The sequence below is a fragment of the Thalassophryne amazonica genome, chromosome 18, assembly GCF_902500255.1.
Source record: "Thalassophryne amazonica chromosome 18, fThaAma1.1, whole genome shotgun sequence".
Taxonomy (NCBI): domain Eukaryota; kingdom Metazoa; phylum Chordata; class Actinopteri; order Batrachoidiformes; family Batrachoididae; genus Thalassophryne; species Thalassophryne amazonica.
The window spans coordinates 52,315,008-52,336,979 of NC_047120.1; the positions used below are offsets into that span (position 1 = coordinate 52,315,008).

The 21,972-nt window shown below is 41.3% G+C and overlaps 1 protein-coding gene across 1 annotated transcript in view; it reads left to right on the plus strand.

Moving 5' to 3' along the window:
- Positions 1-14,105: 14,105 nt before the first annotated feature.
- Positions 14,106-21,972, plus strand: part of LOC117530594 (polyserase-2-like) — a 34,598-nt gene continuing 26,731 nt past the window's right edge. Inside the window, exons 1-2 of the mRNA XM_034193482.1 lie at positions 14,106-14,335; positions 14,443-14,711. Coding sequence (XP_034049373.1) covers positions 14,471-14,711 — 241 coding nt within the window. The 5' untranslated portion in view covers positions 14,106-14,335; positions 14,443-14,470. The remainder of the gene's footprint in view (positions 14,336-14,442; positions 14,712-21,972) is intronic.

Genomic DNA, 21,972 nt, shown 5'->3' on the forward strand with positions numbered 1-21,972 from the left:
AGTCTAAGAATCACCCAGCTATTTGAAAAAGCTGGGTCATGATTCCACTGAGCTGATCAGAACAGTGATGTAAAGTGCGCCCACAGATTCCATCTGGTCCACATGCTTTCCTAGTGCTGACCTTCCTGAGGAGAGCACCCACCTCCTCCTGACTAATGTCAATGTCCATTGAAGGAGCAAAAGATTGTTTGAGAGAAACAATATCCTCTAAGAAGTCAGATTTTTCAAATCTAGAAAAGAATACATTGGGCCTCATGTATCAACGTGCGTATGGCGATATTTAAGCGTATATGGGGTGTACGCCAAAACGGCTGCGCTACTTGGCATTTCAGTGTGGTCACTGGTGTACGCTGCGCTGAAAATATACACCAGGTCCAGAGGTGGTGTAAATTATACACCAAAATGAACCAGCACTGAAATCCACATAAAAATGAAAATGATCAACATGATAAACAGTGCCATTATACAAATCAATGCATATGTTACATAAATAACACTTTCCTGATTATACTACATAATAATCAATACAAATCCCGCTTTTGCGGGATTGCTGGTCTGTCGAGCACGATCAGTGGCCACAGCGCTGACTGCAAAGAAAGCACTGCTCGCATTTTTCTCCAGACTTCGAGCCTGGAGCCAGAGCAGCACTGAGCTTAACTTTATGTGGTGTGATCGTTTTAGACAATGAAATTGATAATTACAACTGTAGTGTTATCATTCCGTTCGCCCGTGCTGCAATCAGGTTTTGTTTTCTCCATTCGTTTGTTACAATAAAATAAATAAAGAAATACATTTTAAAAATAAAGAAATCTGAAAAATTAGGTGTGTCTTGAGTGAGCAAATATCCACGTCAAGAATTATTGACATGTGAAAAGAGAATACAGTGGTCCCTCGCTATAACGCGGTTCACCTTTCGCGGCCTCGCCGTTTCGTGGAGTTTTTAGTCCAATTTTGCATGATTTTTTTTTGTACAGTGCATTGTGGTCTGCATGTCTGTTTATAAGAATCTTCTTGCCCAGAAGAAAAAAGAGCACCAACAACTACTCATAACTGTGTCGTCACTCAGAAACAGACACCTGCAGCGAGGTGTGAGTGGAAAAAGGCGCGCCGTCAGGACGAAGAGGCGCGATCAGAGAAACTGTGAAATACTGGTCAGTCACTATTAATAATTTATGTGTCCAACCTCGTACGTTGATCGTTAAAATTAAATTTGTTAGTTCTAAAAGCCATCATAATTATTTATAGGAAAACGTTCTATTTTTATTTCTCAAACAAATGTTTGGGCCTGAAAACAGTTTCGTCTTATTTTTCTACTAACACACACACGAGAGAAAAGTGAGAAAATGTTCATGCCTGATTGAGAAAGTGTATAAAGTGGTTTTACAGCTTTGAAACATCTATAATAATTGTAAAAAATAACGCCGACTACGTTGCGGTTTCGCGTATTACGGGCTATTTTTAGAACGTAACTCCCGCGATAAACGAGGGACCACTGTAACACTTTTTTGATTATACTACGACGGCCGCTTTTGATGCTCTATTGGCACGCGTTGTGATTGGTGGAGTTCTTTTTCTTTGCCGTCTACCTGGCTTCCATGTCGTAAAATGAGGGTGTGTCTGAAGCGGAGTCTGAATATTTATGGGCGTGTTTATTATAATTATGATTGTTTTCACCTGCCGCATTTATCAAGGTCATGTCAGGCGTATGCCAGAAATGGGCAGGTGCGCACTGCTTGATACATGTCACGGCAACTTTGGTGTACTTCAAATTTACACCGTAAATTTACGCCATAAGTGCGCAACGTTGATACATGAGGCCCATTGAGTGCATTAGGCAACTCTGAGTCATTTATCCCTGCTAATGTAAAATTTATTTTATCTGATTGGGACTGATTAAGTGAGGCCATAGTTTTAATTCCCCTCCAGGCTTCTCTTATATCCCCACTACTAAAATGAGCTTCAACTCTTGTCTTGTATTCCCACGTTGCCTTCCTGATGTTATTCTTAACTTCCCTAGACACTTCCTTCAGTTCTGTGAGGCTTCCAGAATAGAAGGTTCTCTTCTTCCTATTTATGACATCCTTCAGGCTTTTCCTTATCCAGGGTTTGTTTGGGAATTTCGTCACAGACTCTGTGGTAATTACAGAGTCTACGCAAAAATTGACATAAGCAGAGACAGTATCACATAATTCATTAATATCACTGCACCCCTCAAAAAAAACCCCCAGCCCCAATCAATGCACTCAAAACAGCCCTGAAGTGCAATAATACTGTCCTCTGACCAGCATTTGACAGTTTTGTCCTCTCGCTTTACCCGTCTAAAAATGGGCATGTACATAAGACCAAGGGCGTAGGTTTGGTCTCAGCTTTGGTAGGAACAATACCACCCCCCCCCCCACCCGGCCCCCCTGCTCACCACCACCACCCCCTAACCCACTCATACCATTAGATGCACAAGTACAGCATAATACATAACATATGACGACATAATGCTGAATAATTTAACACTTTATTTATAATATTAAGTGTGTAGGCAAACAAACAAATAGCTTAAATAACAAAATTGCACCCAAAATCACGAATCTATTCTATAGGCCTACACCTGAGAGAACAAGACAACAACAACAAAAAATACTTGTGGAGCTAACAAAAAAAAAAAAAAGTTTTTGCAAACAAGATGTATAATCTATTCTCTTCATCAATAATGCAGTTGTAGGTATCTGGCAACCTAATTTGCCACAAAAAAAAAGGGATTTCCAATGATATATATGGTGTATTACGGTAAACGTAAGCCTGTGATGTCATAACGCAGAGGAAAAACACGGAAGTTTCACACTAGTGCGCCGCTGATTCTCATTACCGTAAGTTCTCATGTAAGCCCTCACGCTGAAAAATTTCAACACTGACAGCAAGCCAAGAACCCATGCTTTCCAACAGCATGCTATATGTTGCATATATTACAGTAAAGTGCGTTCGGTGACTTTTGAAACGAGGGAAAAGTATGAAAAAGAGCACAAAAGTGACAGAAAAGTACATAGACAGACAGCAAACATAAATGTATTTTTTAAGGAAAAGGGAGGATGTTAGTGTCATTTGTGAAGGTGTGTGCAGTTTATTCTAAGTGTGGCGCACAGCATTGTTCGCAACCCCTCCCCCCTTCTTGTTTTTCTGCACCGGAGCAGTGTTGCCAGATATGAAATATGAAACTATCGTACCAAAACCTCAAAATTATCGTATTTTGGGAGAAATTATCGTACACAAACAAAACGCATACAACGTAGCTATTTTAGCGTTTTTTTTTTTAATTTACAAAGAATTTTATGTCACATTTTTAAACAGTAATTATATTAATGGGGAAACTATGGCACAAAAAGAACGCAAATGCACAAGCAAATGCACTACCAGACTGTGAAGTAACACAAACATGTGTTAATTACCAGACTAGAAAGAGTCGAATTCAACCTCAAGGTCGCTGTCGTCATCCGATGCCATGGCCACTTGTGCAGATTTTGTTGAACACAGAAAAAATGTTGACACCTCCATAAGGAACTTGAACTTTTTTTATTTTTCTTGTATATCTCTTTGCTCTTGTGTTTTGTTCGTTTGTTATTGCATTTGTTGAAATACAGTTTCGAAAAAAAAAAAAAAAAAAGATGTTGGTTGGGGAATCTTCCTGTCCTGTCCTGCAGAGATTGGATGGGAACTCATTACTTTGTATGGGGAGGGGGCGGGCTTTCAAATGATGTTGTCCCGGGCGGCCAAAGCCAGCAGAAGCCCTGTGTGTGGTGTGTCTTTGATGCCGCCTGAGTGCAACGCCTGCAAAATGATTCTTGGGTGTCAGAGAGAGATGCGTGTTTGGGCAACCAACTGAAATTATCGTACATATTGGGTTTTTTCCCATTATAGATCGTACATTGTACAGAGGGCAAAACTATCGTACAAATACGATAATTATCGTACATCTGGCAACACTGCACCGGAGCCACCCATCCTCTGCGCTCTGGGACCTCCCACTTTACAAATTAAGCACTGCCTGCCACGAGATGCGCTTTGTTTACGTCCATGTGAGAAGAACGTGAGCCAATGAAATTGCAACATGGGTAACCCTGTCATTCTGGCACGTCGAAAACACAAAATGTGACGACTAAAATTATAGTACCGAGTTTGCAAAAAAATAGTGAATGATTTTGTTATATAAACAAAAATGCTAAATATTGGTAGGGACTATTTTGCCATCCCAAAATATTGGTTGTGACTTGTCCCTATGGTCCATATGCAAACCTACGCCCCTGCATAAGACACACTGTTGTGATATGAGGCACCAAAGGAGGACAGGTCTGCCCTAGTGTTTTTTAATGTAGTTGCACAAGGTATGTACTGCTCATATGTTCTAAGTGTTTTCTCACGGCGACAGTGGTTAAAATCCCCAAGAATGAATTTAGGAGCGTCGGGGGAGATGGTATCCGATTTGTGCGTGACGTCAGCGATCACGTGAGCTGCTGCGGAAGCATTGGCTCTTGGATGTATGTACACAACAGTGACAAACAGCTGCTGGAATTCTCTCGGGAGATAGAATGGACGGCGCGAGACGACGAGTAGCTCAATGTCAGGAGTGCAAATCTTCTCACAAACGACAACAGTCTTGCAGTAACGCTGGTTCACGTAAATGTATATGCCCCCTCCACGCTGAAAAGGACTTCCAAACCCTCCTAGTTGCAGCTCCTCTCGATCAGAGTCACTAAGCCACGTTTCAGTTAGAGCAAGAATGCAAGTCTCTTTTCCCTCGCTGTTCATTTGAATCTACACTTCCAGTTCATCCAGTTTATTGCGCATGGATTGCATGTTCGAGAGAAGCACTGTCGGTAAAAGCCAGTAGTTTCCTACGGTTGTTTAGATTCATTTTTTTCAATCTGCATTTCAATCCACCCCATCTTCCCCTTTTCCTTGGACTGGCTTTCCTCGCCAAAATTTCAGTAGGGATGTTTTGTGGTATTAAACCATGGGTTGTGGCTCTTAAAGACAGAAGCAAGTCTCTGCTGAGAATCACTCTCCCCGGCAGGGCATCCCCACAGGTTTCAACATTATATCCACAGATCACACAGATGCTGATTCTCAAGAAGAATGATAGTTGATAGTTTTTAGTGTCACAGCTCAGGAGATTAAACCTCAGTGCAACACAAGTACACAGAGGAATTATGTCTTTTATTAAACAATATGTCAGAATAACAGTGGAGGGCAGTGAGAGTCCATAAAAAAAAAAAAAAAAAAAAAAAAAAAAAAAAAAATCACCTTCAAGAGAAAAGCACAAACTAAAAAGACAACACCACCAACTTATTACTTTAGAAGTAGCTCATAATTACAGCAGCCTCAGGAACTGTCACAAGAGAACCAGTGACATTTAGTTTTACAGTTTCACTTAGATTTTGCTTTTATTAGTTTATTAATAAATTAAAATAGGTAACTGGATGGAGTTCATAATACAGTGCTTCTATGTTTTCATAAATTTATTTCAACAAATGCATATAAGCAATCCATGCATTCATGCACTCCAGCCCACAAAATAAATGTTATGATGCTTCTTTTGTTGGATGTGACAGATGGTGGGCATACAGACTTACATATATACATACATACAGCTGCCTTTTATTTATTAGAATTTTATGTCACGCTTATGCCGTCCTGATGCAAAATCAACAATTTAATATGCACCACGTCCTCAAGACATGCATTCAAGAATGCACAGGGATGTCCTGCGTATGTGGTGATTCTTATCCTTAACATTGATTCAAAACATTCAAAAATTGTTTTTTTAAAATAAGATTGTCACAATTTTGTGTGTTTCTCCTCATTTCTATAAGCTCAGTCACCAACCAGTCGCTGCCTCTGTCCCTCTCTCGTGCTTCCTACAGGAGGCAGGATGAGCCTGCTGTGTGTGTGAGCATAGACTGTGTAAGGGGCGCTTAGAGTAGACGGCATACAACAGTGAACCAGGCTGCATTACTCCATACTGAAATTTTGGAAGAATGGAATTGGTTCACTTATTTTTTTTCTTCTAAACTAGGAACCTAAAAGCCAAAGTGTACTGATCCCCATTTGTGTTGAAGCACTGTCTCCATATGAGATCAGACCGCTGCATACACGTTAAAGAAGACAACACCACCAAATTATCACATTACTTATTGATTTGATGTTTTATGTGAATTGGTTAAGATTTCATAGATGCATGCTGCCAAATACAGACGCTGCCTATGATGATTTTTAATCTGTACAAAATGATGCTTTATGACATAGCATAATTTGCACAAAATCAAACATAAAATTGACATTTTAATGACCTCAGTGACACGAGCTATTATCCAATTCACTCACTCACTCAACTGCTTTTCCGGGTTCGGGTCGTAGGGGCAACAGCTCCAGCAGGGGAACCCAGACTTCCCTTTCCCTTGCCACATTGACCACCTGAATGGGGGATCTCGAGGTGTTCCCAGGTCAGTGTGGAGATATAATCTCTCCACCTAGTCCTGGGTCTTCCCCGGGGTCTCCTCCCAGATTGATGTGCCTGGAACACCTCCCTTGGGAGGTGCACAGGAGGCATCCTTACCAGATGCCCAAACCACCTCAGCTGGCTCCTTTCAACGCGAAGGAGCAGCGACTCTACTCCGAGCCTCCCACAGATGACCGAACTTCTCACCCTATCTCTAAAGGAGACACCAGCCACCCTCCTGAGGAAGCCCATTTCGGCCGCTTGTACCCAAGATCTAGTTCTTTCAGTCATGACCCAACACTCATGACCATAAGTGTTATGGTAGTGCAAATACAAGTACAAGTCCAACCTCACACGTTACAGGGAATTAGGAAGGTGACAGGAGTATTCAAAAATACAAAACAAAAAGGACCGAAAACACTTAACCAAATACTCACAACTGGAAGGAAACACTGGCAACACAGGAAAGAGGTAACAAACCACAATGAGCCCACAAAGCAAAGAGGACAAGGGTGTGGTTTAAATACACAAACACATAACTGCACATGTGTGGTAATCACAGGTAACTGGAAACGTGTGACATCAGAGTTGTCTGCAACAAGTAGTAATAAAAGAACAAATCACAAGAGGGCGACAGAGAAGAACCAACATAAGCAAAGGTGACTGAAGCATGAACTACACAAATGACTAGTGAATCTACAACATAAAAATTCATTCTGAATGAAGACCTAAACACCAAGGTGATCAAACTGAGAGACAAAAGAAATAACCACAAACAACCAGACACAGAGACTCACAAAAATTCAAAGACATGATCACAGAAAAGAGAGTGTGACAAACATTGCAAAACTAGAAGGCAACAGGGTGTTTTATCACAAATGAAGGAGACAGACAAAAGAGACTTGACATGTAACAAACTGTGGAGAATTTAAATGACAACTGACAGAACAGACCTAACCACAACTTGACACACCAGATATGGCAGCGACATTGTGCACAGCACACAAGCTGAACAACAACTTGACACACCAGATATGGTTAAGGGTGGAGACAGCATGTACAACACAGACAACAAAGCAGGGAGGTAAAAGCACACAAGGCAGGATACCTGACAGACACTAACAGCCAGTGTTGCCACAGTTACTTTGAAAAAGTAATCCAATTACTGATTACTCCTTGAAAAAGTAACTTAGTTACTTTACTGATTACTCAACTGTAAAAGTAACTAAGTTAGATTACTAGTTACTTTTTTAGTTACTTTCCCCAGCTGCCGACAACAACCCACGTCAACATGACAATGATACCTGTTTTGCCAAAACTTACTTTATAGTCACCCTTTCTTGACTTCAATGAAAATAAATACTTGTTTTATAAAAAGTAAAATAAAGACCTCTTTCTTGACCTCATATTTAACTGTTGACAGCACTGTAACCGTAAAACTTGCAATTTCAAACCTACATTGTTTATAAATGTAACTATTAAATTCATTCTAGCATTTTTCTAACATTTAAATTCTCTCTAAATATTTTACTTGTCGAAATTAATATTATTTTAAGTAGTATTAGTAGTTGTAGTAAAAAAAAGGCTTCAAAACTGGACCTTTAATCTAGGGGTGTTGTGGGGGGCACATCCCTGCCCCACGCCCCCATTCCATCTAGATTCGCCCCTACTTTGGCGTTTGAGCACAAAGAATGGATAACATTTATTTATGCAGAAAACGTGACCAGATTTACAGGTAAGAAGTTTTATTGTGTTTTCACATCATGTGGTCCTCAGAAAGAGAGTTTAGGTGCATTTGAGTGGAAAATAGTGTTAGTTGTTGACGCGTCGCGGAGGATCAGCTGTTTTTAACGTGCAGATACGGAGCGGCTCAGCTCAGAATTCTAAATAAAGGAGGAAAAAAGTATAAAAATGTCTTTGTAAAGCTCAGTGCAGGTGTGCTGATCACCGCGCTTTAAGAGGAGACGACGAGTCGAGCAGCTGCAAAAAACCGTGGATGAAAAGCTCACAGCTCGCTTAAAGTGGGACGTTCAGTCGAACCCCGACCTCCTGCCCACAGACCAAGTTTAATGCTGCTATCGACCCATAATGAAAAATAATAGTAACGCACAGTGACATGGAGAAGTAACTTTAATCTGATTACTGATTTGGAAAGATTAACGCGTTAGATTACTCGTTACTAAAAAAAAAGTGGTCAGATTAGAGTAACGCGTTACTAAGTAACGCGTTACCGGCATCACTGCTAACAGCTGAGACAAAATATCCAATAAGCACAAAGGAAATATATAAATAAGATTCAAATCTTAACAGAACTCACAAAACCCCCAGCACGAACAAGACAGTAACAACAGGTGAGAGTAGGAACAAAGATTGACCAGTAGATCGAGAGCTTCGCCTTTTGGGTCAGCTCCCTTTTCGTCACAACAGTACGACACAGCGAATCAAGGGCATAGGTTTGGTCTCAGCTTTGGTAGGGACAATACCACCCCCCCGCCCCCCACCCGGCCCCCCTGCGCACCACCACCACCCCCTAACCCACTCATACCATTAGACGCACAAGTACAGCATAATACATAACATATGACGACATAATGTTGAATAATTTAACACTTTATTTACATTATTAAGTGTGTAGGCAAACAAACAAATAGCTTAAATAACAAAATTGCACCCAAAATCACGAATCTATTCTATAGGCCTACACCTGAGAGAACAAGACAACAAAAAAAATACTTGTGGAGCTAACAAAAAAAAAAAAAGTTTTTGCAACCAAGATGTATAATCTATTCTCTTCATCAATAATGCAGTTGTAGGTATCTGGCAACCTAATTTGCCAACAAAAAAAAGGGCTTTCCAATGATATATATGGTGTATTACGGTAAACGTAAGCCTGTGATGTCATAACGCAGAGGAAAAACACGGAAGTTTCACACTAGTGCGCCGCTGATTCTCATTACCGTAAGTTCTCATGTAAGCCCTCACGCTGAAAAATTTCAACACTGACAGCAAGCCAAGAACCCGTGCTTTCCAACAGAATGCTATATGTTGCATATATTACGGTAAAGTGCGTTCGGTGACTTTTGAAACGAGGGAAAAGTATGAAAAAGAGCACAAAAGTGACAGAAAAGTACAGAGACAGACAGCAAACATAAATGTAGTAATTTTTGAGGAAAAGGCAGGGTGTTAGTGTCATTTGTGAAGGTGTGCGTGCGTGTTTGTGTGGGTGTGCAGTTTATTTTAAGTGTGGCGCACAGCATTGTTCGCAAGCCCCGCCCTTCTTGTTTTTCTGCACCGGAGCAGTGTTGCCAGATATGAAATATGAAACTATCGTACCAAAACCTCAAAATTATCGTATTTTGGGAGAAATTATCGTACACAAACAAAACGCATACAACGTAGCTATTTTAGCGTTTTTTTTTTTAATTTACAAAGAATTTTATGTCACATTTTTAAACAGTAATTATAGTAATGGGGAAACTATGGCACAAAAAGAACGCAAATGCACAAGCAAATGCACTACCAGACTAGAAAGATATTTTTTTTCTGTGAAGGGACACAAACGTGTTAATTACCAGACTAGAAAGAGTCGAATTCAACCTCGAGGTCGCTGTCGTCATCATGGCCACTTGTGCAGATTTTGTTGAACACAGAAAAAAATGTTGACACCTCCATAAGGAACTTTAACTTTTTTTTATTCTTCTTGTATATCTCTTTGCTCTTGTGTTTTGTTCGTTTGTTATTGCATTTGTTGAAATAAAGTTTCGAAAAAAAAAAAAGATGTTGGTTGGGGAATCTTCCTGTCACGGTAAAGATTGGATGGGAACTCATTACTTTGTATGGAGAGGGGGCGGGCTTTCAAATGACTGTCCCGGTCGCCCAAAGCCAGCATTTGATGCCGCCTGAGTGCAACACCTGCAAAATGATTCTTGGGTGTCAGAGAGAGATGCGTGTTTGGGCAACCAACTGAAATTATCGTACATATTGGATTTTTTCCCATTATTGATCGTACATTTATTGATCGTACATCGTACAGAGGGCAAAACTATCGTACAAATACGATAATTATCGTACATCTGGCAACACTGCACCGGAGCCACCCATCCTCTGCGCTCTGGGACCTCCCACTTTACAAATTAAGCACTACCTGCCACGAGATGCGCTTTGTTTACGTCCATGTGAGAAGAACGTGAGCTAATGAAATTGCAACATGGGTAACGCTGTCACTCTGGCACATCGAAAACACAAAACGTGACGACTAAAATTATAGTATCGAGTTCGCAAAAAAATAGTGAATGGTTTTGTTATATAAAAAAAATTCTAATGTTGGTAGGGTCTATTTTGCCATCCCAAAATATTGGTGTGACTTGTCCCTATGGTCCATATGCAAACCTACGCCCCTGCAGCAAATGCAATACCACCCCTGCTGCATCGATTCTCCGGTCAATCTCACGCTCCATCCTCCCCTCACTCGTGAACAAGACCCCGAGGTACTTGAATTCCTTCACTTGGGGCAAGGCCATATTCCCAACCCGGAGTAGGCAATCCATCTATTTTTCTGCTGAGAACTATGGCCTCAGATTTAGAGATGCTGATCCTCATCCCAGCCGCTTCACACTCGGCTCTGAACCGCTCCAGTGAGTCTTGGAGGTCACCGGCCGCAGAAGCCAACAGGAACATATCTGCAAAAAGCAGGGATGAGACCCTGAGCCCACCAAACAGGAAACCCTCCTCCCCACGACTACACCTCGATATCCTGTCCATGAATAAAACAAACAGGATTGGTAACAAGGCGCAGCCCTGGCGGAGGCCAACCTCCACTCGAAAGGAGTCTGACTTTCTGCACAGCACCCGAAAACAGCTCTCGCTTTGTGAGTACAGAGATTGGATGGGCCTGAGAAGGGACGCCCTCACTCCATACTCTCGCAGCACCTCCCACAGTATCTCCCAGAGTACCCGATCATACGCCTTCTCCAAGTCCACAAAACACATGCACCCTCCAGGATCCTTGTGAGAGTAAAGAGCTGCTTGGTTGTTCCACTACCAGGATGGAACCGGCATTGTTCCTCTTCAATCAGAGGTTTGACTATCGGCCAAACTGTCGTTTAGCAAACATTTCTTGAAATACCCTTAGATATACCTTTGTATACTGGCATCGTTCCACCTTAGAATTGGAATATAATACACTCAACAAAAATATAAACGCAACACTTTTGGTTTTGCTCCCATTTTGTATGAGATGAACTCAAAGATCTAAAACTTTTTCCACATACACAATATCACCATTTCCCTCAAATATTGTTCACAAACCAGTCTAAATCTGTGATAGTGAGCACTTCTCCTTTGCTGAGATAATCCATCCCACCTCACAGGTGTGCCATATCAAGATGCTGATTAGACCCCATGATTAGTGCACAGGTGTGCCTTAGACTGCCCACAATAAAAGGCCACTCTGAAAGGTGCAGTTTTGTATTATTGGGGGGGATACCAGTCAGTATCTGGTGTGACCACCATTTGCCTCATGCAGTGCAACACATCTCCTTCGCATAGAGTTGATCAGGTTGTCAATTGTGGCCTGTGGAATGTTGGTCCACTCCTCTTCAATGGCTGTGCGAAGTTGCTGGATATTGGCAGGAACTGGTACATGCTGTCGTATACGCTGGTCCAGAGCATCCCAAACATACTCAATGGGTGACATGTCCGGTGAGTATGCCGTGCACACATTTGATCTCCATTTTTCCCAGCAAATCTACTCCCAGCCCCTCCGATGAAAGCTTACGTACACAATCCAGCAAAGTCCCATTTACACCAAATAATATTAATGTTTTTAACATTTTCAACATTATTCATGGCCTAAGATAACAAAAGGACATGAAATACAACATGAAATAATGAAATATTAAGTTTGCGTCATATTTAACTTTAACTTAAATTGCCTAAAGTTGTGGCTCTTACAATACGTAGATATAAAATGTGACAATTCTTTTATTATTTATTTCACTAGCACATTACCTGCGGGGATCCACAGGCACTAGATTGGGTAGTGTTTATAAAATAGGCAGCTGGCATTTTTCAAGGGTGGTAATAAATTATGCAAAGTTTCTATAATGATTTGAAATGGCGTGTGAGTCCAGAATGTAATTGTCAATGCCCATTGTTCACTGTTATGTAATATCTGTAATTTCTCCAAAAAGATTCCATTTTAGCGGTGTTCATCTTTGACCCAAAATACATAAGCATACCAAACGGCAAATGTCAGCTCTCAGATGTCTCGCTCTCCTGCTTCCTCGTCCTTGCGACGAGGAAGTAGGAGAGCACAGGTGAGTGACTGCACTTGTAACATTGGAAGCCTTAACCAACAAACAGTTCAATGAAGACTTAAACAGGAATGTTCTCAGGTCCAGGAAAAAAGTTCAATGTCGAGGAAATAAGGTTCTCTCTTCAGGAACTGTTCACAGTTGATGAATTATCTTCAGAGGTCAGAGGTCAGGTGCTGCACGTCTTGTGACGCAGTTCCAATTAGGCAGGACTTGACTTTAGAAACTACTTGGAAACTTCTTTGTTGTTCTGCATCAGAGCTGATACGGTTCTTGAAATTACTTCCTGGAAACAGCTCTTGGTACTAGGTCTTGGAAACAGCTCTTAGTCATGCACAGTCACAAACAGGAGCAGCGTGAGAACAAATTCTCACAGACATGTAAGAACTTAACTGAACATGGGCAGAGCTGTGCGCTTCATAGGCAGAGAGCAAATGAGTTCCAAAGTGACGTGGAGTGTGCAGAGAGCAGCGTGGAGGCCAGGCAGGAAAGTGTGTGGAAACACAAAAGGATCAATGAGCTCTAATACAGAAATTAGAGATCGCCAGGTTACCTGGAAATGAGCTACGGGAAGCTCAGATGTCAGAGTGCATGGAAGTGGCAGGAATGACGATGTGTAATATCTGACATGGATTCATCATGGAAGGCTCACGGAAGAGCCGAATCCAGCCAGTCAGGGTCACGGAACAAAGACTCTGGCCAAGACTGAGCTCAGAGCCGGGATCTAAGTCACCGGCTCCTGATCAAGCGCTCATGTGAGTCAGCTGTGAGGAGAAGATGAGCTGCAGGTGTTCCTTGGCTCTGCAGTGCGCCATCTGGAGGGAAAACAAACAAACTACACACAAGAGGTTCAAAAAGGGAAGAAGAGAGGCAGACAAAGGTAGACCATGAAATAGACTCTGCTAACTCGCTGTGCACACTCCTCAACAGGAGGTGGCAGTATGCACTTAATATCAGCTGCTATCTGCCAAAGTACCAAAAGAAAAGTTTTGGCACCATCCCAGCCACATGTATCTGTTCTTTAATTCTTGTTTACTTTCCCATTCTGTTTTGTATTTCACCTCAATAATGTGATGTTTTCCTTTTCATGTGGACCGAGATCAATGTTTGAAACAGGTGTCTAAAAGGTTTCAAAGGGCTTTGAAGCACGGTTTGAGTCAGCCAATGTAGTACCACAGAGACGTTTTGGCTCCATCCACAGCAACGTTCGGTCTATTCTTGAATTTCTGTTTTATTTTCCCTTTCTGTTGTATAAAGTGCAATATAGTGTACATTGTAGTTTATTAAAGATGTTGCTGGTTGACCATCTGACTGAAAATCACTAACAGTCATTAACACATATATTTGGTTACATTCTCTCAGAATGTGGAGTGGCACCTCTGAGCTCAAGAATTGTGGGTGGGGTAAACGCATCAGCTGGATCATGGCCCTGGCAGGTCAGCCTTCAGATTATTTCCAGCAATTGAAGCTTTCATGTCTGTGGAGGGACTCTGATCAGCAGCCAGTGGGTGCTCACTGCAGCTCACTGCCGTGTAACGTAAGAAGAACTGATCTTTACAATCACAAACCTGCCAAATAATGATACGTTACTGTAATTTCCACTCATTGCATGATTTCACTTATTTGTGTCTATTTTATGTGCAGATCAAACACCAGTTGGTGGCTTGTTGTCATGGGCCAAGTGAATCTGGCTACCCCAAGTGATCATACGCAGATCCACCTCATCTCCAAGTTCATTAGACATCCTTCATTCAACCCATCAAGGTATGACAATGACATTGCCCTGATTCAACTCGGGGGCCCAGTCAACTTCACCAATTACGTCAGACCGATCTGCCTGGCAAGTAACTCCAGCCAGTTCAACACCAACACCACGTGCTGGTCCACAGGATGGGGCCAAATCAACAGCAGTGGTTAGTGTGTTTACTCAGTCTTTATTTATACAATGAAAATTTAACATACATATGCAAAATCACAGTCAGTCTCCTCAGAGGCAGATGAAGAGTATGAGGATGCACAGTCAGTTAAAGCAGTTATAGACCAAAATGGTATAAGTCAGAACCATTAACCTGGTGTCAGTTCATCAGTCAAAGTGAGTCTGTAAAGGAGAGAATTTTGTTCTTTGAATGAGTATTAATGTTGAGCCCTGCGACAGACTGGCGTCATGTCCAAGGTGTACCCCGCCTTATGCCCTATGACTGCTGGGATAGGCTACAGCCCCCCTATGACCCTTAACTGAAGTAAGCAGGTATGAAAATGGATGGATGGATGGATGGATGTTAATGCTCTTAACTCCTTCACTTGGGGCAAGTACCTCGGGGTCTTGTTCACGAGTGAGGGGACGATGGAGCATGAGATTGGCCAGAGAATCGGCGCAGCAGGGGCAGTATTGCTTGCATTCACTCTACCGTACTGTTGTGACGAAAAGGGAGCTAACCCAAAAGGTGAAGCTCTCAATGTGCTGGTCAATCTTTGTTCCTACTCTCACCTATGGTCATGAGTGTTGGGTCATGACCAAAAGAAGTAGATTGTGGGTACAAGCCAAAATGGGCTTCCTCAGGTGGGTGGCTGGCGTCTCCCTTAGAGATAGGGTGAGAAGTTCAGTCATCCGTGGGGTGCTTGGAGTAGAGTCGCTGCTCCTTTGCGTTGAAAAGAGCCAGTTGAGTTGGTTCAGGCATCTGGTAAGAATGCCTCCTGGGAGCCTCCCAAGGGAGGTGTTCCAGGCACGTCCATCTGGGAGGAGACCCCGGGGAAGACCCAGGACGAGGTGGAGAAATTATATGTCCACACTGCCCTGGGAACGCCTCGGGATCCCCCATTCAGAGGTGGTCAATGTGGCACGGGAAAGAGAAGTCTGGGGTCCCCTGGAGCTGTTGCCCCCGCGACCCGAACTCGGAAAAGCGGTTGAAGATGAAATGAGATGGATATTAATGCTGATATATTACTGAGGAAGAGGCTGACAAAATCTCATTTATTAATCTTGCAATGTATTAACATATTTTTAACTGTGTGCACAAAAATGGAACCAATAATAATAATAATGACAATAACATACATTTATATGAGGGTGGCACAGTGGATTAGTGGTTAGCACTGTTGTCCCACAGTAAGTAGGTAATGGGATGACTCCCAACCTGGTCATTCCTGTTTAGAGTTTGCATGTTCTTGTGTTCATGTTGGTTCCATGTTGGTCGCTATATAAATAAAATTGATTTGATTTGATTCATGTTAGTTCTCTCTGGGTGCATCCTACTTCCACAGACATGCAGGTTAGATGAATTGAAAATTTTAAATTGACCATAGATGTGAATATATTTATCTATTTGTGGCCCTGCGACAGACGAGCATCCTTTCCATGGTGCATCCCCACCTCTGGCCCTGAGTAAGTGGTTATAGAAAAAGAATGAATATTTTGGTGACACTTTCCAAATATATGAAATACTCCTTTGAACCATAACTTGATGATGATTCCTCACTTCAAAGTACTTTACTATAAAAGCATCCTCTAATTCAAACCTGAGCATTGTACGACCCTCGGGCCTTATCAGGCCCTTTGGCTGTGTCTGACTGGCCCATGTGAGATGATTTAGAAATTGCTAATTATATGTGAATACGTTTACACATAATGCATGAAATGAAACAGTGTTGCTTTTATTTTTTAGGTGTCCTTTACTCTCAGTTTTCCGTACTTTCAGAGCTCTCAAGTCTCGCTTGTGCTTTAAACCGGTCCTGTCAGGTCTCATGCACTCTGCGTGAGACTCAACATGTTGTCACGCTCTAGTGCTTATGCATGACATTCTCCAAAATTTCACCGCTAGGACCTGCAAGACAAGATTCAGCGGCAAATAACTTCTTGAGTGTATCTCAACTTGAGAGCTCTGTACTTTTGTGTACGTGTGTGTGTACAACTTTACTGTTTCAGGGATTAAAGTTCTCCTTCACTATAAACACGCCGTCCTGGCTCAAAATCAAGGCTGGATGCAAGATATAATATTTGCAGCATCCCTGGAACACAATGTCCGTGAGACACATGCACCGCATTCAAATATCGCTTTTTTGTTTTTCTCCTGGCTGCCATCAGGGAGTCGTCTACGTCTGTTCCTCTGCAGGAGGAGGAGGGGTGCAGGGGGTCAGCCTACTGTATGTTTGAGCGTAAAGGCAGGGGCGTAGCACCAAATTCTGGGCTCTAGGTACTAGCCATATTGAAGCCCCCCCCACACACACACTGTTATGTTCTTTTTTATTAATGCAAACACCAAATTTGTAATGCGTAGTCAAACCAGGTCTAAATCATGTATACCTTAAATCACACCTGGGAGTCAGAACCCTTTTTAAAGTTTGATTTGGTGCATTCCCATCTGTTAAAATGCACGGGAATGCACCAAATTGCACCATTTTCTGGAAAAAATGGTGCAATTTGGTCCCCCAACCCCAACTCAATATAGCTAATTTTCAAGCTCACCTCTATTTTCAAAGAATTTGGTTAGCAGCTGTTTTCCCTCATTTAGTTTTCTTTCCCTCTCCCTTTTTTTTTTTTTTCTCTTTTTTGAAATCCGGACATTGATTTTTTTTTTTTTTTTTTTTCTGAAAGACATGAGGTTTTTTTTAATGAAAGACGTGCGTGTCCGCGCGTCGGGACGCAGCCGGCGCGGTGCGGCGGCACAGGAAAAACACCTCCGTGTTGATAACCATTTGTAAAATCCAGGCGGCTTTTGATGGCTTTCAGTGGAGTGAGTATATGAGAAATTGTTTAACAGCTGGACATGTTCCAACTTGTCCTTAAAGCTTCCAACGGAGGTGTTTTTCCTGTGGCGGAGCATTGCGGCGGCTGCGAGCCGACGCTGCAATCCGCCCGCACGTCTTTCATTAAAAAAATCTCCTTTAACAGTGGAATATCCGGATAAAATGCTGAAACCGACTTCTTCTGAAACTTCTCTGTTCTCTCACGACATCCTGGATCAATAGAGCCTGAAATGTGGAGGTTTTCAGCTTGAAACAGGCTGACGACGGCGCCTGGGAGCGCTGCGCGACTTTGTAGCATTATTAGTTATTATTGCTATTACTGTTGTTGTTGCTATTATTAATAATATATAAATAAAAATAAGTTAAAGAAATATTACAATTTATAATACATTTGTCTCTTTTACAACAACAAATGCTGAGCCATTAATTATTATACAGAAAACAAATGCACACAAATGGGCTGAGGTGCCAACAGCTTAATGCAAACTTTAACATTGAAAACGCCATAGACATGCTAGCGCATTAGCATCAGTCCTGTTTTAAAGTTATAAAATACATCAACTGTTTCAGAAGACCATTAACAGGTCAGTTTAACATAATATAAGGTAAATATTACTCAGACATATGATCTTAAGGGTTTTAGCAGGGAAAAATTAAGACAATGCGAAATAAAACAAAGAACCAACGAAACAGCAGATTGAAGCATTGCTTCATTGGCTCAAGATTCAAAGCAAAGCTGTGCTGCAGAAACGGTTGATTCTATGGAAGAAACAAAACATTTGCTGTAAAACAAAGTTATTTAGTAACCAATTTGACTAAATTAGTTGACAACTATTTTAATAATCAATTTGAATCGATTAACGCGCATGCAAGTAGAGCTTAATATCTTTTCCGCATTCTGCATGGTAACAACAACACAGCACTTAGCTAACTTGACCTACAAAAACATGAACAACACTGTGAAACTAAGATGAACTACAACAGGAACATTTAAAACCTCAAAACCCCAAACTCCAATGGTGCATTGCAGCACAACATCCATCGTTTACTGGTTAGCTATCACTAATTTCTCCAAAAAAAATATTTGTCCTATTAACTTTCCCTTTCCATTCCGTTTGGGTTTCAACTCTGACAATCGCTGTGGTTTATACCCAATACTGTTTAAAATGGGTGAAAAAGTCAAAATCAAATCAAATCAATTTTATTTATATAGCGCCAGATCATAACAAACAGTTGCCCCAAGGCGCTTTATATTGCAAGGCAAAGCCATACAATAATTACGGAAAAACCCCAACGGTCAAAACGACCCCCTGTGAGCAAGCACTTGGCGACAGTGGGAAGGAAAAACTCCCTTTTAACAGGAAGAAACCTCCAGCAGAACCAGGCTCAGGGAGGGGCAGTCTTCTGCTGGGACTGGTTGGGGCTGAGGGAGAGAACCAGGAAAAAGACATGCTGTGGAAGAGAGCAGAGATCAATCACTAATGATTAAATGCAGAGTGGTGCATACAGAGCAAAAAGAGAAAGAAACACTCAGTGCATCATGGGAACCCCCCAGCAGTCTAAGTCTATAGCAGCATAACTAAGGGATGGTTCAGGGTCACCTGATCCAGCCCTAACTGTAAGCTTTAGCAAAAAGGAAAGTTTTAAACCTAATCTTAAAAGTAGAGAGGGTGTCTGTCTCCCTGATCCGAATTGGGAGCTGGTTCCACAGGAGAGGAGCCTGAAAACTGAAGGCTCTGCCTCCCATTCTACTCTTACAAACCCTAGGAACTACAAGTAAGCCTGCAGTCTGAGCGAAGCGCTCTATTGGAGTGATATGGTACTATGAGGTCCCTAAGATAAGATGGGACCTGATTATTCAAAACCTTATAAGTAAGAAGAAGAATTTTAAATTCTATTGTAGAATTAACAGGAAGCCAATGAAGAGAGGCCAATATGGGTGAGATATGCTCTCTCCTTCTAGTCCCTGTCAGTACTCTCGATGCAGCATTTTGAATTAATTGAAGGCTTTTCAGGGAACTTTTAGGACAACCTGATAATAATGAATTACAATAGTCCAGCCTAGAGGAAATAAATGCATGAATTAGCTTTTCAGCATCACTCTGAGACAAGACCAATTTTAGAGATATTGCGCAAATGCAAAAAAGCAGTCCTACATATTTGTTTAATATGCGCATTGAATGACATATCCTGATCAAAAATGACTCCAAGATTTCTCACAGTATTACTAGAGGTCAGGGTAATGCCATCCAGAGTAAGGATCTGGTTAGATACCATATTTCTAAGATTTGTGGGGCCAAGTACTATAACTTCAGTTTTATCTGAGTTTAAAAGCAGGAAATTAGAGGTCATCCATGTCTTTATGTCTGTAAGACAATCCTGCAGTTTAGCTAATTGGTGTGTGTCCTCTGGCTTCATGGATAGATAAAGCTGGGTATCATCTGCGTAACAATGAAAATTTAAGCAATGCCGTCTAATAATACTGCCTAAGGGAAGCATGTATAAAGTGAATAAAATTGGTCCTAGCACAGAACCTTGTGGAACTCCATAATTAACCTTAGTCTGTGAAGAAGATTCCCCATTTACATGAACAAATTGTAATCTATTAGATAAATATGATTCAAACCACCACAGCGCAGTGCCTTTAATACCTATGGCATGCTCTAATCTCTGTAATAAAACTTTATGGTCAACAGTATCAAACGCAGCACTGAGGTCTAACAGAACAAGCATAGAGATGAGTCCACTGTCTGAGGCCATAAGATCATTTGTAACCTTCACTAATGCTGTTTCTGTACTATGATGAATTCTAAACCCTGACTGAAACTCTTCAAATAGACCATTCCTCTGCAGATGATCAGTTAGCTGTTTTACAACTACCCTTTAAAGAATTTTTGAGAGAAAAGGAAGGTTGGAGATTGGCCTATAATTAGCTAAGATAGCTGGGTCAAGTGATGGCTTTTTAAGTAATGGTTTAATTACTGCCACCTTAAAAGCCTGTGGTACATAGCCAACTAATAAAGATAGATTGATCATATTTAAGATCGAAGCATTAATTATTGGTAGGGCTTTCTTGAACAGCCTGGTAGGAATGGGGTCTAATAGACATGTTGATGGTCTGGAGGAAGTAACTAATGAAAATAACTCAGACAGAACAATCGGAGAGAAAGAGTCTAACCAAATACCGGCATCACTGAAAGCAGCCAAAGAGAACGATATGTCTTTGGGATGGTTATGAGTAATTTTTTCTCTAATAGTTAAAATTTTATTAGCAAAGAAAGTCATGAAGTCATTACTAGTTAAAGTTAAAGGAATACTCGGCTCAATAGAGCTCTGACTTTGTCAGCCTGGCTACAGTGCTGAAAAGAAACCTGGGGTTGTTCTTATTTTCTTCAATTAGTGATGAGTAGTAAGATGTCCTAGCTTTACGGAGGGCTTTTTTTTTTTTAGAGCAACACTCTTTTTTCCAGGCTAAGTGAAGATCTTCTAAATTACTGAGATGCCATTTCCTCTCCAACTTACGGGTTATCTGCTTTAAGCTGCGAGTTTGTGAGTTATACCATGGAGTCAGGCACTTCTAATTTAAGGCTCTCTTTTTCAGAGGAGCTACAGCATCCAAAGTTGTCCTCAAAGAGGATATAAAACTATTGACAAGATAATCTATCTCACTCACAGAGTTTAGGTAGCTACTCTGCCCTGTGTTGGTATATGGCATTGGAGAACATAAAGAAGGAATCATATCCTTAAACCTAGTTACAGCGCTTTCTGAAAGACTTCTACTGTAATGAAACTTATTCCCCACTGCTGGGTAGTCCATCAGAGTAAATGTAAATGTTATTAAGAAATGATCCGACAGAAGGGGGTTTTCAGGGAATACTGTTAAGTCTTGAATTTCCATACCATAAGTCAGAACAAGATCTAAGGTATGATTAAAGTGGTGGGTGGACTCATTTACATTTTGAGCAAAGCCATTTGAGTCTAACAACAGATTAAATGCAGTGTTGAGGCTGTCATTCTCAGCATCTGTGTGGATGTTAAAATCGTCCACTATAATTATCTTATCTGAGCTAAGCACTAAGTCAGACAAAAGGTCCGAAAATTCACAGAGAAACTCACAGTAATGAGCAGGTGGACGATAGATAACAAAAATAAAACTGTTTTTTTTGGGACTTCCAAATTGGATGGACAAGACTAAGAGTCAAGCTTTCAAATGAATTAAAGCTCTGTCTGGGTTTTTGATTAATTAATAAGCTGGAGTGGAAGATTGCTGCTAATCCTCCGCCTCAGCCCATGCTACGAGCGTTCTGGCAGTTAGTGTTGACTCATTTAAACTAACATATTCATCCTGCTGTAACCAGGTTTCTGTAAGGCAGAATAAATCAATATGTTGATCAATTATTATATCATTTACTAACAGGGACTTAGAAGAGA